The sequence below is a fragment of the Macrotis lagotis genome, chromosome 7, assembly GCF_037893015.1.
Source record: "Macrotis lagotis isolate mMagLag1 chromosome 7, bilby.v1.9.chrom.fasta, whole genome shotgun sequence".
In the NCBI taxonomy this organism is placed as follows: Eukaryota; Metazoa; Chordata; class Mammalia; order Peramelemorphia; family Peramelidae; genus Macrotis; species Macrotis lagotis.
The window spans coordinates 113927990-113942772 of record NC_133664.1 but is presented as its reverse complement, the minus strand read 5'-3'; the positions used below and the strand labels follow the sequence as shown (position 1 = coordinate 113942772).

Here is a 14783-nt window from a genome sequence, read left to right as displayed (position 1 = left end):
CCCTCAGAACTATTTTTTTCCATGCTTTTATACATACCCAGTACAGCAGTGTATTTTGTAACTATAAAGACAGGGATGTTAAAAAAAACCCCTCCAATATCTAATCACCACTAAGGTATCCAAAGTTGTAGACTTATAAACATCATCCCTTTGGGAACCACAAACTTGTCCAAATGATATTTATGTTGCATAATGGAGGCTAGTGAGGTAGGTCCAGTGCTGGATTTGATATCCAGATGCCAGGTTTACAAAGGTTTGCCTTTTAGTGCCTGTGTGACCTTGGGCAAATAATTTCATCTTTCTCAGCCTCAGTTTCTGTTGCCTCTATAATGAACATATCAGAGGGGACAGTCTCTAAGGTCCCTCCCAGTTCTAAAATCTGTGTTCCATCAATATTGTCTTTTGAACTGATTTTTAAATCTCACAGTAAGATTAGTTGTATTACTTTTGAGGGCTAGGGTAGAAGAAAAAAGGGCTTTGACCAGCTGGGGCTATATTGGATTTGGGGAGACCTATTGATTTCATGTTTGTTTTTCAGTCTTTTCAGTCATGTGTGACTCTTCATAACCCTATTTGGGTTTTTCTTGGCAAAGGTACTGGAGTCATTTGCCATTTCCTTCTCCAGTTCATTTTACAGATGAGGAAACTGAGGTGAATAAGGTTAACTAACTTGTTCAGGATCACATAGCTAATGATGTCTGAGGCTGGATTTAAATTCATGTAGAGGAGTCTTCCTGACTCCAGACCTGATACTCTATCCATTGTATTGCTGATCTTTAAATGTAGATCACCTGATGTACAAATTAATTTGTTTAGCATTGTCTGGGGCAGTGAGAAGTTAGGTGACTTACTCAAGATTCCACAGCCATTATATATCAAGAGGTGGGACTGGAAGCAAGGTCTTCCTGACTTCATTGCTTCCTGTCTCTATTGCCTTTGCCAAGCTAGACTAATCCCTTTAGTTAGATAGAACCACTTGGTTCTGAATGACTTTTAGCTGTCTTCAAGAAAAGAGATCTCTTCTCAAAGGACCACTTAGTAGCCTGTCTACCTTAGTTTCCTTATTTGTAAAATGGATATAATAGCATCTGTCTCCCAGGATTTTGGAGATAAAAATGAAAATATGTATAAAGCCCTTTGCAAATCTTAAAAGTGCCATATATTAATGCTAGCTGCTACAATCTTTGTCATTATATAGGGTTTTGAAGCTTGTAAGGAATGTATATAGGTTATCTCATAAGCCTTACATTAGCTCTGAGAGGTAGGTACTCTAGGTATTATTCCCATTTTACAGATGAGGACATAGGCTCAGAAAAGTTTTAATTTGCCCAGGCCTACACAACTGCTAATCATGGGAGGTGGACTTGAATTGAGGCTGGCCTTCTCATCTCCTAAATTTTTTTTTTTAAGGTTTTTGCAAGGCAGTGGGGTTAAGTGGCTTGCCCAAGGCCACACAGCTAGGTAATTATTAAGTGTCTGGGGCTGGATTTGAACTCAGGTACTTCTGACTCCAGGGCTATCCACTGCTCCACTAAGCCACCCTTGGCCTGCTCATCTCAATGTCTAGTGTGTGTTAACCACTCTGTCATTAAAGTACAACAGTTTTCTCAGCATTTCCTAATGGCAATGACTTTGCTTTCTGTTTGCTACTCGAATATTTTTATATATTCAAGACTTTTTCTTCTTTAACCTCCTTGGAATTCTATTCCCAAGAGTAGTAATGATAGGTTAAAGGATTTTTAATTTAGTTACCGAATAATTCCAAATAATTTTTCAGAAAGAATGGCCCAATTCATAGCTCCTCCAACAGTTTGTGTGACTATGTTCCCACAGCGTCTCCAACAGGGTCTACCTTTATCATTTTTAACAGGGTTTTCTAAGAGATTCTGTAGAAACTGGTATATTGAAAGTTTTCACTTTAACTTCTGCAATTCCATTAGAGGTGTTCAGAAGTTTTACCCAAAGGTTGTTTGTTGTTTGTCTTGTTCTCAAAGGGGACCTTGACATCAGGGAGGTGATGCCATGACTTGGCAAGTGAATTGGATTTAAGCGACAGAGGGCCCCAGTTTCTCCTCAGGTGCCATCTAGGTTCAGTGGCCAGATATAGATCAGGATGACTGGAGGTAGCCCTGGGTGCAGTGGAAGACTTTAAGTAGAATTTACTAATTAGCCAAATTTTGTGGGTTATCTATACAAGAATTTAGTCTCAGATCCTACTGTTTCTGCAAAAGAATATGATGTCAATGGAATGACCATTGGATGTAGATTTTGAAGATGAGGACTTAAGTCCTACTTCTACCTTTTTTAAGCTAGCTGTTTTGGTGAGTCTTTGAATCCTGCTTCCCTCATCTGTAAAATGGGGACAATACTTTTATCACCTACCACATAGGTCTCTTGTGAGGATTAAATGAGAATATGTCCATGCTGCACTTGTCCAAACTTTATATAGAATGTACATTCTTAGGAGTAATTTGGAAACTATGGCTGTACTCACCGTACTGTTACATTATGAAGAAACAGAAAAAAATTAAGATGTTCTGCCAAAAAAAGGGAAGGGCCATAATTTCATTGGCTGAAATTACTCATGATTTTAGCTGCTTCTGGTTTGGTATTTTATTCTGCTGTAAATTTCAGCTCCCTGCTGCTTGAGCTAAAAGAACATGTTTTACAACACCCATTTCATTTTTTCCACCTAATTTATTCCCCTTCAATTTCCATTTGTGTGAATGTAAGGAAAATAGAAGACATCCATACATGAATTTTTAAAAATATGTTCACAGTGTATGTATGTATACATATATTTATAGCACGTAATGTTTTCATTTCCACTAGGCGAGACCTCACCCTTTGGAGAGTATTCCAATGTTTGTATTTCCCCTGTGGTCTACTCCTTTTCAGTTTGCTTGGATTAGGCTCTGCTTGAAGGAACATTACATACTATAATGGAGGAAATGAGCTTTCTCTTGTACTCTTTGTACTATAATTTGCACATAACATTTTTTGTTTCATTTTTGCTTCTTCCAACATATTAGTAGTTCTGAGATGATAAACTGCATGAATGATGTTTTTATTCATCAATAGATTTCAGTTCAAGATTTTCGGATCTATATATACTATTAAAGAGAAAAAGCATCATCAATGAGTAAATAATACAATTTAAAATCATTGGGTGAGGGGTGGCTAGGTGGTGAAGTAGATAAAGCACCAGCCCTGGAGTCAGGAGTACCTGGGTTCAAATCTGGTCTCAGATACTTAATTACCTAGCTGTGTGGTCTTGGGCAAGCCACTTAACCCCATTGCCTTGCAAAAAATAAAAATAAAATAAAATCATTGGGTGTCTTTTGTTAATTACCAAAGATTATTTAGCTTTTCCTGGTTCTTTTTTCAAAATTTATTTTTTTATCAAGCTTTGTATGTCATTTTTCTCCTTTGAATAATAATTTAAAAAATAAAACCATTATAACAATTGTGCATATTCCTCCAAATTTGACCATGTCTAAAAATGTATGTCTCATTCTGAATTTTAGAGTCTATCATCCTTTTAGGAAGGAGTAATGGCTCCCTGGTAGTGACTAACCAGATTCAATGTTATTTGGGAAATGTTTAACAAAAATACAATAAAACATAGATAATGTTAATTTGTGGTTTTCCAAATTAACGTGTGACCCAAAGGCAACCAGTTTTGAGTTTAATATGGCTCTTTGGAAGGTAGCAGTTTGATTTTTGATTGAGATGAATTGATGTTCCCATTTATTGCCAAGGATTCTGGGGAAAGGGATATATTGAGCCTTAAAAGGGAGTTTATGTAGATTCTCAAACTCAGGTTACATCTTCTAAGTCTGAGAAACACAATTGTGTAGTCAATTATCAAAATATTGAATACCTTCAACACCGCGAAGGTATATCTAAGAACTGAAGAAATGTCATGGCAGGAGTTCAGAGACCTAAGTACTCATAGTCTCAATACTGCCACTAATTCACTCTGTAACCTTGGGCAAATTCTGTCACCACCTTTCGTCTCTACTTCCTAAGTCATCAAATAAGAAGACAGGAGTTAGGATGGCATGGTGTAGAATGCAGTTATATCCCCTGGTGCAATAACTTGAACTCTTGGGGCTTTGGTTTTTCATCTGTGAAAGGAGGGGGTTGGGCTATACTCCATAGGTCCTTTCTAGCTCAATTTTATGTCCTTCCCGTGTCTAAAAATCTGAATTTAGAAAGAATAGCTTATCTTGGGAGCTTGGCAAGAGTCATACCTTATGGAAAAGGAGTAGATAGGTAATGATACTACCAACTGTTGTTCATATTTAGAAATTATTGTTCAGTAACCATGTATTTCCCAACATTAGAATATTAGAATAGGTGATTTTGTATGGCAGGACATGGTTGGCTTCAATTGATGTCAGGAAGAGCAATTCTATTCTCACAGGCCTAGTTTCTACTTTGCACATGTATTTTCTTCCCCTTCCACTACCCTCAATTCAAATGATCTCTTCTAAAATCCTTAAAACTCTATAGAAATATGAATAATATGGAATGTTAAAATCAGATAGTAAAAGAATCTTTACAATCCAGAAAAGCTAAATAATTGATTTTATTTGGGTTATTCATGGAGAAGTCAAACATACTAAAACCCAATGAAAATAGGTATAGATAACTACAAGGGATTCTTTCAAAGACATTTAACAAATAACACTAACACTTCAGTGATTAGAAATAGCAATGCTGGTTTGCTACAGGAATAATGAGCATTCATTTGTCATGCAGAACACCTAAAATGGAAGAAGTGGGCTAGTTCTCATTGAGTTGATGAAAAACTTGTATTCTGAAATAGTTTTTTTTTGAATATTCATTGGCTACAATCATTTACTGGATTCCTGCTAAGCACTAGGGAAAATAAAAAGATAGGAGGATCATTTGTGTCCTATAGGATCTTACTGGTTTGAAGGGATGACTGATTCCTCATCAGTCTATAATTTCTAACACCCACTTAGTATTAGCTATTACTAAGGGTCTTTGGAAATGATAAAAGCTTCAGTTTCTTCATAGTTTTCTATGGTCCCTTCTAGTCAGTGTGGGACCAAATAGAGTAAAATAATGCATTTTAAAGCAGCTTTATTGGCTTATATATAATTTTTATCTCTGATAAAATAGTCATAAAATTTTTTTTTCCTCTCCCTACTCATTGAGAAGGTTCTTGTGGTATCAGGAAGCTAGAGGCAACTAAGAGAGAGGGATGCCAATCTCTTTGCCCTTTAGTTTTTCTCCCTCTGCCAGCTTGGCATAGTGAAATGCTGAGTTAGGAATCAGAATCAAAATTCCAGTTTTGCCTCTACTGCTTGTGTGACAGTAAGAGAGTCTAATTCTATGGACCTTAATTTCCAGTTTCCTTATCTGTAAAATGAGAGGGCTGGACTAGATTTCTAAGGTCCCTCCCAGCTCTAAATCTTATTTCTGAGCACTCTTTCTTCACTTTGAGATAGAAAACTGAATAAGCCTATTGGAAAAGGGAAGCATTCTTTTTTACCTCAATGTCTCTAGAGAGAAATGCAACTGATAACAAAGATAATCCAGGTAGAAAGAAATTGTAATAGAGTTTTAGCTTGTCAGGAGTTAGGACAATCATCTTGCATTTGGGAGAGATATTCAGAATTGTTCCAACCAGTATGGTTTTACCTTCTGCGCTTATCTACCTGGCAATTTAACTCCCCATCCCCAATTTTCTGGTGAGGGGCGGGGTCCAAGTCAGCCCTTTGTAGGAAGAGAACTCAGCTTCAGGGCTGCAATGAGATATTGCTTTTAAAATACAAGGCAGGTTTGCACAGGCAAGACTGTATGTAACCTTTCTCAGATTTTCTGGCTTTGGAAAGTGAGAAATTCCTTTCTTCCAGAAGGGCCCTACATAAAAACCACATCTCTGTTTTAAGAAGAATATTTAAAGCCAATGGATAGAAAGGAATGAGAAAAATTCATAATTTTCTTAGTGACCACTCTTTAGAAGGGCAGGAAAGAAGTCAATGGAAAATCAGAATGTCTGTCCTTCCAGTTGCTTCATTATTCTTCCATCTCACATGTGACTGGCCTTCGAAGAGAGGAATGCTTCAGAAGAGAGGAATGCTTCAGGTTGCTTGGCTCCCGGTTGGGTGTACATATCAATATCCTTACTTGCCATTTGGACTCTCCCTGCACTGACTGTCTTTGATTTGGTGAGTTTGTCCACATGTGCTAGGCCTGCTGAGTGATGTTACTGACCTTGGCCCAGGATGGAAAGGTGTCCAGTTGGAAGAGGTTAATCCCCCACGTGTTGATAGCCACCATCACTACCACCAGTCCAATTACATTGACACCTAAGCCGGCTTTTACCTATAGGAAACAAACCAATATATATTCCAGCTACTTTGCTAAATGGGAAGACATTCTGCCCTTGTAGCCTTCAACTCTACCTTACAGCTTCCTTTCATCACTCTTAAATGTTCTTGTTGGCCCTGTGTTCTAGTTTTGCAAAGTAATTCTGGAATGGTGAGAAAGGAAGGGAAGTTTCTTAGGAGTTAGGATTAGAAGAAGGTGAACAATGTCAGTTTTATCTACATTATAGAGCTTCTGTCAGTGGAGATTACCTCTATCTTCTTTCCCCTTAGCCCTTCCTGTTGGAGATGAACATAAGAGGGAGGACCTGTGTGGGACTTCTCTTCCTAAGCTATCTTTACCTATATAATTGATGCTCTGCACTGAGCAGAACTATGTGTAGAGTGTGACAGATGTGATGGGAGCAGCATGGAAAGTTGAGTACAGTAAGCATGACCATTACCCCACCCAGGGGAGTTGCCAAGCTTACAAAGAGTATACACAAAACAGATTTTTTAGTCTGGCACCTACTTGGAAAAACTGCAAGGAAAAAGTGTGTGCTAGGAAATTTTTTCAAACAAATGACTGGTCGGAGGGAAAACCTCTCCCTACTGTACCCTAGCCTCGGCTAGGGAGTTATTAATCATTCTGGTTCTTTGTCATCCTTAGTGTAAAGGTCTGCTTGTCCAAATCATAGGGCAGAAAGAATCTTTGCTTTGATACCAGAATAAAATTCTGAAAAAGCAGATGGTCAGTTTGAGAATACATGTGCAGTGGCTAGAGCATTGGCCCTGGAGTCAGGAGGACCTGAGTTTAATCTGACTTCAGATACTTAATAATTGCCTAGCTGTGTGACCTTGGGCAAATCACTTAACCCCATTGCCTTATAGAAACTAAAAAAAAAGAAAAAAGAATACTTGTGCCAGGCAGTGAGGTGAGAGAGGCCACTGGGCACTCCTATCATTAAATGTATAGGTAATAGTATCTTTGGGAATAGGTAAAGGGCATACCTAGTAAGGAAATTCCTCTACCAATGTAGGGCATTGTCTTTTTGGCAACTCACAGCTGTAGAGAGTTAGCTAAAGCACTCAAAGTGACTTGTCCAGGGTCCCACTAGCCTGTATGAGAGATGGAACTTAGTTTTAGTCTTTCTGATTTCTAGGTTAGCTCATGATACCGTGCTGCTTTTTGTTGACACATTTTTACAATTTTTAAAAATATATGAAGCTTTCATAATTTTGTTTCATCTTCACAAGAACAGGCAATAGATTCAACATGATTCAATATTTATTCATCTCTAGGTTGTTGTTTCAGGGGTGTCTGACTCTTCATGACCTCATTTGTGGCAAAGATGCTATAGTGGTTTGTCCTTTCCTTTAGATCATTTTACAAATACAAACTGAAGCAAATAGGGTTAAGTGACTTGCCAAGAGCTGAGTTTGAATCCTGCCTCAAACATTAGCTGTGTGATGCTAGGATTAATTAACCTCTTTCAGACTTGGAGTCCTCCACTGTAAAATAGGAATAGTAATGAAATAACAAGTAAAGTACTCTGCAAACCTTAACATACTATTTTATTGTTAGCTATTATCTATATTGTCATTTGGTAGAGGGAATCTCCACACAGGGATATTTCTGTGCTGAGGACACAGATGCTTCTTCATATAGTGGCTTCATTCAGTGCTGCAACTTGTACAATTGGACAATTAGGATAGAATTAAACTAACCTTTACCCTCAAAGACTTTAAGTTGGTTATGTATTTGGGCAGAAGGGTGTGCATGGGGAACATAAAGACAAAATAGAGATCGAAGGATCCTGGGGGAGGGAAGGAAGGAACACTATAGCTAGGGGCTCAGGGGAAGGCTGCATGGAAGAAATGGCCTTCAAAAAAGGCAAGAATTCTGAAAGGTAGAGATGAGGAGGAGATTCCCCATATTTTGGGGAATGTTTCCCTTTGAGAATACATGGAGCTAGGAGCTAGCATGCTGAACTTGTGCTGAGTCTGTGATAGAGATCTGACAACTGAAGTTATTACATAGATTGAAATGACCAAGATCACACAGCTAGGGAAGGGCTAAACTGGAAACTTAGACAAGGATTTCTGATTCTGCTTCTCTCAAATGGTTGGTATTTGGCCAGGATTCAAATATCTACAAACTACAATAAACTATAAACCTCAAGATTATTCCTGTTCTTTTTGTCAGTGGGTAAGGTACAAATGAATAAAAAAATGATGATATACAGTTGTCTCTTCCACATTATGACTTTCCCCATTGTGGTTTCAATATATTGTGTGTCAATATAGGAAATTAAATGGGAATTTTGGGAGGAGTTTTGTGGAAGCCACAGGTGACATACAAAGGCCAGCAGACAATAGAGAAAAACACAACCCAAATATTACAATAAGGAACTGTAAACACCCCATAAAAGAAAAAGAAAAAGTTTGGATATCTTCTCTGATACAAAGAGAGGGCCAAAAAATTTTACATGAATTTTCCCAGTCTTGGAAGCACTATACTTCTAACCCCCATGATGTAAAAGGGATAGCTGTATTCAGGTCTTAGAAACAGTTACCTAAGGTTTCATTAAAGTTATTAGCCACTCTTTCTGAAAGGCCTCACCCTGGGCAAAGAAAGAAATGAACTCTGCAGGTATCACTTTACTTTTTCTAAAGTCAGAACAGGATGACATTGGTAGCCTGTTCTTTGATGGTAATTTTAATGAAAGGCATTTAAAGGAAAAGAATGTTGAATTTGGAGGTAGTAGATGTGCCTGCATGTGTGACTGCACTTCATTGCTTTTTGTGAGTAGTAAGCCAGTCACTCAAACTCTCTTGGCCTCAGTTTACTCATCTATAAAGTGAAGAGACTGGATTAGGTGACCTCTAAACTGTCTTCTAGCTCTAAATCTATGCTGTTATAACCTTTTTTAATTCTCTGTGAAGGATCAGCTATTAGGCTGATTACCTGGTAGAGAAATAGAGGTGCAAGTACATAGCCCATAAACTGATCATCGAATCAGAACCAATTCAGAGTTAGAAAGACCATCTAATCCAACCCACAACCAAAAGGAACCTCCACTATGACATACCCAACAAGTACCCATTTGGTCTCGACTTGAAGATCTTTAATAAGGGAAATTTACCAATCTCCTAATGCAGTCAATCTAGTTTACTTTTTGACAGAACTAATTGCTAGGAAGTTTTTCTTAACATTATCTCTTGGCAATGCCTACCTGTTGCTTCTGTATATATTCTCTGAAGATAAAAGAACAAATCTAATATCTCTTTCCCCTGGGAATCCCCCCTCTGAAGCTTATAGGCTAAACATTCCTAGTTCCTTCTTTAATCACATAAATCATGAATTCAAGATGTTCTACTGTCTTAATTCTACCTCAATTAGAGCTTTTTTCCCCTTTTAAAGATGAAGATGTCTAACTGAAATTTTAAGGCATTATTATTATTTGGGAAAATTTAGGAGAGAGATTTGGGGGCAAAAGCTCATTTCTCATGGACTTGAACAGGAGAAAGAATTACTGGTGTCTTAGGTATCCATAACTCACCATGTCTTTGATCTGGCAGTGGCCGTAGCTGAAGACAATAGCATTTGGGGGATTGCCCACTGGCAGCATAACGGCGAAGGAGATGCACATGGTCACAGGGATCAGAGTGTAGAGGGGGTTAATATGAAGTGTTTCAGACTAGGGAGAGGAGGGAATTAATAGAGGCATTAAGTTCAATATGATACTTCCTATTCTCCCCCATTCACATATTTTGTTGTATTTGTTTTTTTTTTAATAAGTTCTAAATGACTATAATGTTAACTGCTACTTCTTGGAGAACACTACTATAATGTCAGGTTACCACCTGCAAAGACTATTTTTCTTCATTTGATGTTTTATATTGAAGCTATTGAGACATCCCCAATAAGCGATTTATTCTGAGATCTTTACCCCAGTAGGAATGGAATGTAAGTCATTGGCTTTCTCAGAGTCTTCTTTGTGATCAATGTGACCAACATTCATCAGATAGTTGAATATGCTCAATATGAAGCTTCTAAGGGAAGATGATGACAATTATGGAATTTTGGCTCCCTTGTCTTGACTTTACCAATACCATGCCCAAGGGAAAGAGAGCAAAACAGGATACTGGAGAGAAAAAGGATAAGGAATGGCTAGAGAGGTCAGAGCAAATGGAAGGGATGTGGAAAAGGGAAAAAAAGAGGGGATTTTTTTTTTTGCCTTCTTTTCATCAAGTCTCAAGTTATGTGGAATGTAGTACTTGGCTACCATTTTTCTATCATTTTCTTAACTTCAAATCCTTCAAAACTTCTAGGCAACCTTTTCCCCATCTTTTTTGAGTTGAACCTGGTAGAAGGTCTCTCTTAAGTGAGGTTGGGGTTACTCAGTTTTCACCTGCTCCTTCTTCCCTTGGCCTTATACACTCTTATTAGAGTGGTTATGGTGATCAAGGGCCTGGATTTATTTGTACTGGGATAAATGGACTTCTGGGCAAATTCCCTCCACTTCTTCCCTAACACTGTTGGCTGTCATCTTATGCTGTTCAAAAAATGTGGTTTTATCAATGGAAATGACACAAAAGAAGAGGCATTAATATCTGCTTTGATGTTTAGCCCTAAGGACACCTACCTTTTCCATCCGATTTGTAGATGAAACTGCTTTAAAATGTTGTCTTTTCAGTTGGAATATGAGTTTCTGGTCTGTTTTGCTTTTCTATGTGTATCTTCAGTATAGAAGATAATGTTTTCCACACAATATACTTAATAAATGCAATTTCAATCATTCACTCTGGAAAGGGGATTCTGGCAGGGCAATCATGCCTTTCTAATGTTTATCTATTGACCTCTCTCCCATCATTTAAGCTTATTTCTCTATTCTCAGAGTGAAACTCAGAAGGTTGTAGGAATTAATCAAAGATGAAAGCAAATAGACTCTCATCCTTTTTATCATTTCCATTGATTTGAGGCAATTTGACTAGGGAAGTGAGGTTACCCCCTGTTTCTACTCACCAAGCTGCAGAGGATCGGCAGGAAGATGGTGATGGTGGCAGGGTTGCTAACGAACTCAGTGACCACAGACACCAAGATGCATGCTAGCAAGGTGATTGCCCATGGTGGGAGGCTGCTCAAGGATAACATCTGGTTCCCAATCCATGTGGACAGACCAGAGGACTGAGAGAAGGGGATGCAACAGGGTAAGAGTGAGATGGAAATACCAGAGATGACCAGGAATCTTCATTTTGACTCTTGTAAGGGATTTTGAGAGATTAAATAGGGCACTCCTGCCCTTATACAGATCAGGACTGACTCCATCACCTTCATTCCATCACCTTCCATGGCAATAGAATTCCATTCCAGAGGCAGCTAAGTGGGCAGCTAGGTGGTGCAGTGGATAGAGCACTGGCCTTGGAGTCAAGAGGGTGGGAGTTCAAATCCAGCCTCAGACTCTTGAACATGTTAGCTTTGTGACCTTGGGCAAGTCACTTAATTAATGATTTCCTTGCATCCAGGGCCTTCTCCAGTCATCCTGATCCATATCTGGCCACTGGACCCAGATGGCTCTGGAGTAGAAAGTGAGGCTGGTGACTTAGCACAGCCCCTTCCCTCCATTCATATCCAATTCATGTGCTTGTCATGGCATCAGCTCCCTGATGTCATTGTCTTCGAGAAGGAAGACAAAATCATCATTAAGTGGTAGGTAAGAACTCTAGACTTGGGGTTAGGATAGATCTGAGTTCAAATCCAGTTGCAGACATTTAACTGTGTGACCCTGGGAAAGTCACTTAACTGCTGTCAACCTCAGTTTCCTCATTTGTAAATTAGAGATAACAGCACCGTGCTACGTAATTTCTAGCTTTTATCATTAAATCATCCTTATGACTGAGAAATTCTTAAGATGCATTTTCATGTGTGAAAATGATGCTGTCAATAAGTGAATGTGGCTTAAGATAAAAAAGTTAAAGCAGATTAGGCTGTAATAAGAGAAATGCAATGCCCAGGATTAAGATGATTATAGGCCTGCTATATTCTGTCCTGGTTAGAGTACATCTGGAGTATTATAGTTAATTCTGGCACCATATTTTAGGAAGGAAATTGATAAAGATAGAGATTATCCAGAGGGGGTCCAGGATGGTCATAGAAGACTTCAAGATGGTGTTCTACAAGAATTGGTGGAAAAAATGGAAGACCATTATCCTGGATAAAAGAAGACTCAGGATGGATATGACACCTGTCTTTAGTATTTGATGGGCTGTCACCTGGGAGACAGAAAAAACTCATTACGCTTGACTATAGATGGCAAAATTAGGACAGTCTTGTATCCTTAGGACATATCACAGTGCCTAACCCAGAGTAGATTCTTAATAACTATTAATTCATTCACTGTGGAGTAGACCCTTAATCTTTCTTTCTCAATTCTGAGAAATCACCTGTTAGATCTTCCCTCCCAACACTAGTATATACAATTTAACTAAACATCTACAAAAATCTTCAACAAATCAAACCCAGAAAAAATTGTTACCTTGCTTCCAGATGCTAAAGCATAACCTCCTCCCACTAGGATGACAATTTCCCAGGGCATAGTCTTCTGGAAGTCCTTCCATGTAATGATAGGTTCCATTTCCATTGCATCTTCTCTGTTCTCTCCTGAATCTAAAGTTTCATGAAGGTACAAAATCTATATTAAAACCTAGGAGCCACATTAGAGGAGATGAGTATTTGAATGGATCTGCTAATCAGTATGACTACTTTGATATTTAGTAAAGGGTCATAAGAAAGCAGAAGCTTTCTTTGAAGATTTTAAAAACAGTTTATTGATAATGGGTTTTTTAACATCCCATATCCTGATATACCTTCCCCCTCACTAAATCCTCCCTTGAAACGCAGAAAAAAGGTAAGCCAGCCCAACACAAAAAATAACTACATATGACAGCTCACATACCTATCCCTAGTCTCCAACTCTAATGAGATGAGGAAACTTATTTTTTTTCCTCTGTTTTTGGGACCATGAATGATACCTAAAATTTGTCCTAATTTAATTGTCTTTCAGTGTTGTTTTCATTTATATTAATATGCAAGGTAGTCCTTTGGCATTATTATTCTTCTGCTTCAGTTTATCTTTGAAAACTTCAGAATTAGGTATTATTTGATTATTTTTTAGCCTTTAGGACCTAGTCCTCTTACCTTTATCTTTTTTTCCAAAACAGGGTTTCTTAGCTGGGATTAGGAAGAGGAGGAAACCAAGGAAGACAGAAACCGTGGCATCTGTACGGTAGCCTTTCCTAAGCAAAGAACCAGATATGAATGTCAAAGACACTATAGGACATTGTAGATGTTTACTCCAGAGACTGATTGAGTCAAGCTAATATCTTTGATTTCTTTAAATTTTAAATTATTTCATCTATTTTACAGGAGAAGAAACTGAGACCCAGAGAAGATAAATAGCAAGTGGACAAGTTTGAAATTGCATTTAATTTCAGGACTTTTGAGTCCAAATCTGGTATGAAGTTCAGTTTAACTTTAGGTCTTGCTTAGTCTGGAAAAGGGAAACCTTGGATTGGGAGAGAAACTCAATAGCTATCTGAAAATGTTGGAAAGACTATCTTACAGAAAAGGGAAATGGATAAATTCTCTTATGCTTTGGAGCAGAGAACAAAAGCAATGAATGGGAGTTGTTGAGATGATTTCTACTTGATATGGGGAAAAAATTCCTGATGGGCAGAGCTATTTATTTCTTCCTCCTCCAAAAAAAGAATGATCTTGGGAAATAGGAAATTCCTTCTCTTTTCAGATTGCCAGGCAAGTCTGGATGATCACTTTTTAACTATCTTAAACTTGACTTCTTCCTGGAAATAGCTACTATGAAGGTTTTGACTAGCAATAGTAATAGTCTCCAGAAATGTGGAGTTCCACCGATCTTGAAGGCAGAACATAACTTTTCAGCCCTGACCAGGTTGAGGATGGGAGGTGAAGGAGTCAGATTTTCTTTTAATCAGTGTGGGTCATTCATTTAGGACAAGAAGGGAGAAGGTTGGTCTCAGGAAGTGACAGCCTAACTGGGGAGCAAAGAGAGACCTGCTTCCTCAAACTGGAGCATGAATGTTAAGGTGAGAACACTATGTGCTAGCATCACCTTGTAGGAGAATAGTAATGAAAACAGTGGCCTTCTTGATGAAGGCAGTTTATATTTTATTACATCTAATGCTTACAAAGCCCTTTCATGTAATTGTCTGGAGGTAGTGCCAGTAGGGAGTGTTCCAAAAGTCTTAGTGTATTTTAAGCTTTTCAAGTTTTTAATTTTTTTAAAAATTTGATTTGATTGATTTAAAATTTTTAATATTATTAACATTTTAATTTAAGTTTTAAAAACTTAAAACTAAAACTTTTGGGACACTTTCACAATCTAGATTATACATGAGACT

General features: G+C 38.0%; 1 protein-coding gene across 2 annotated transcripts in view; it reads right to left on the bottom strand.

Annotated features, from left to right (window-relative positions):
- Window positions 1-4606: 4606 nt before the first annotated feature.
- SLC13A4 (solute carrier family 13 member 4) overlaps window positions 4607-14783 on the bottom strand; it is a 49441-nt gene continuing 39264 nt past the window's right edge. For both annotated transcript variants that reach the window (XM_074193613.1, XM_074193614.1), the window contains exons 12-16: window positions 13546-13643; window positions 12884-13014; window positions 11374-11535; window positions 9908-10045; window positions 4607-6363 (exon numbers count right to left, since the gene is read on the bottom strand). In XM_074193613.1, the coding sequence (XP_074049714.1) occupies window positions 6226-6363; window positions 9908-10045; window positions 11374-11535; window positions 12884-13014; window positions 13546-13643 (667 nt within the window). In that variant the 3' untranslated portion in view covers window positions 4607-6225. The remainder of the gene's footprint in view (window positions 6364-9907; window positions 10046-11373; window positions 11536-12883; window positions 13015-13545; window positions 13644-14783) is intronic.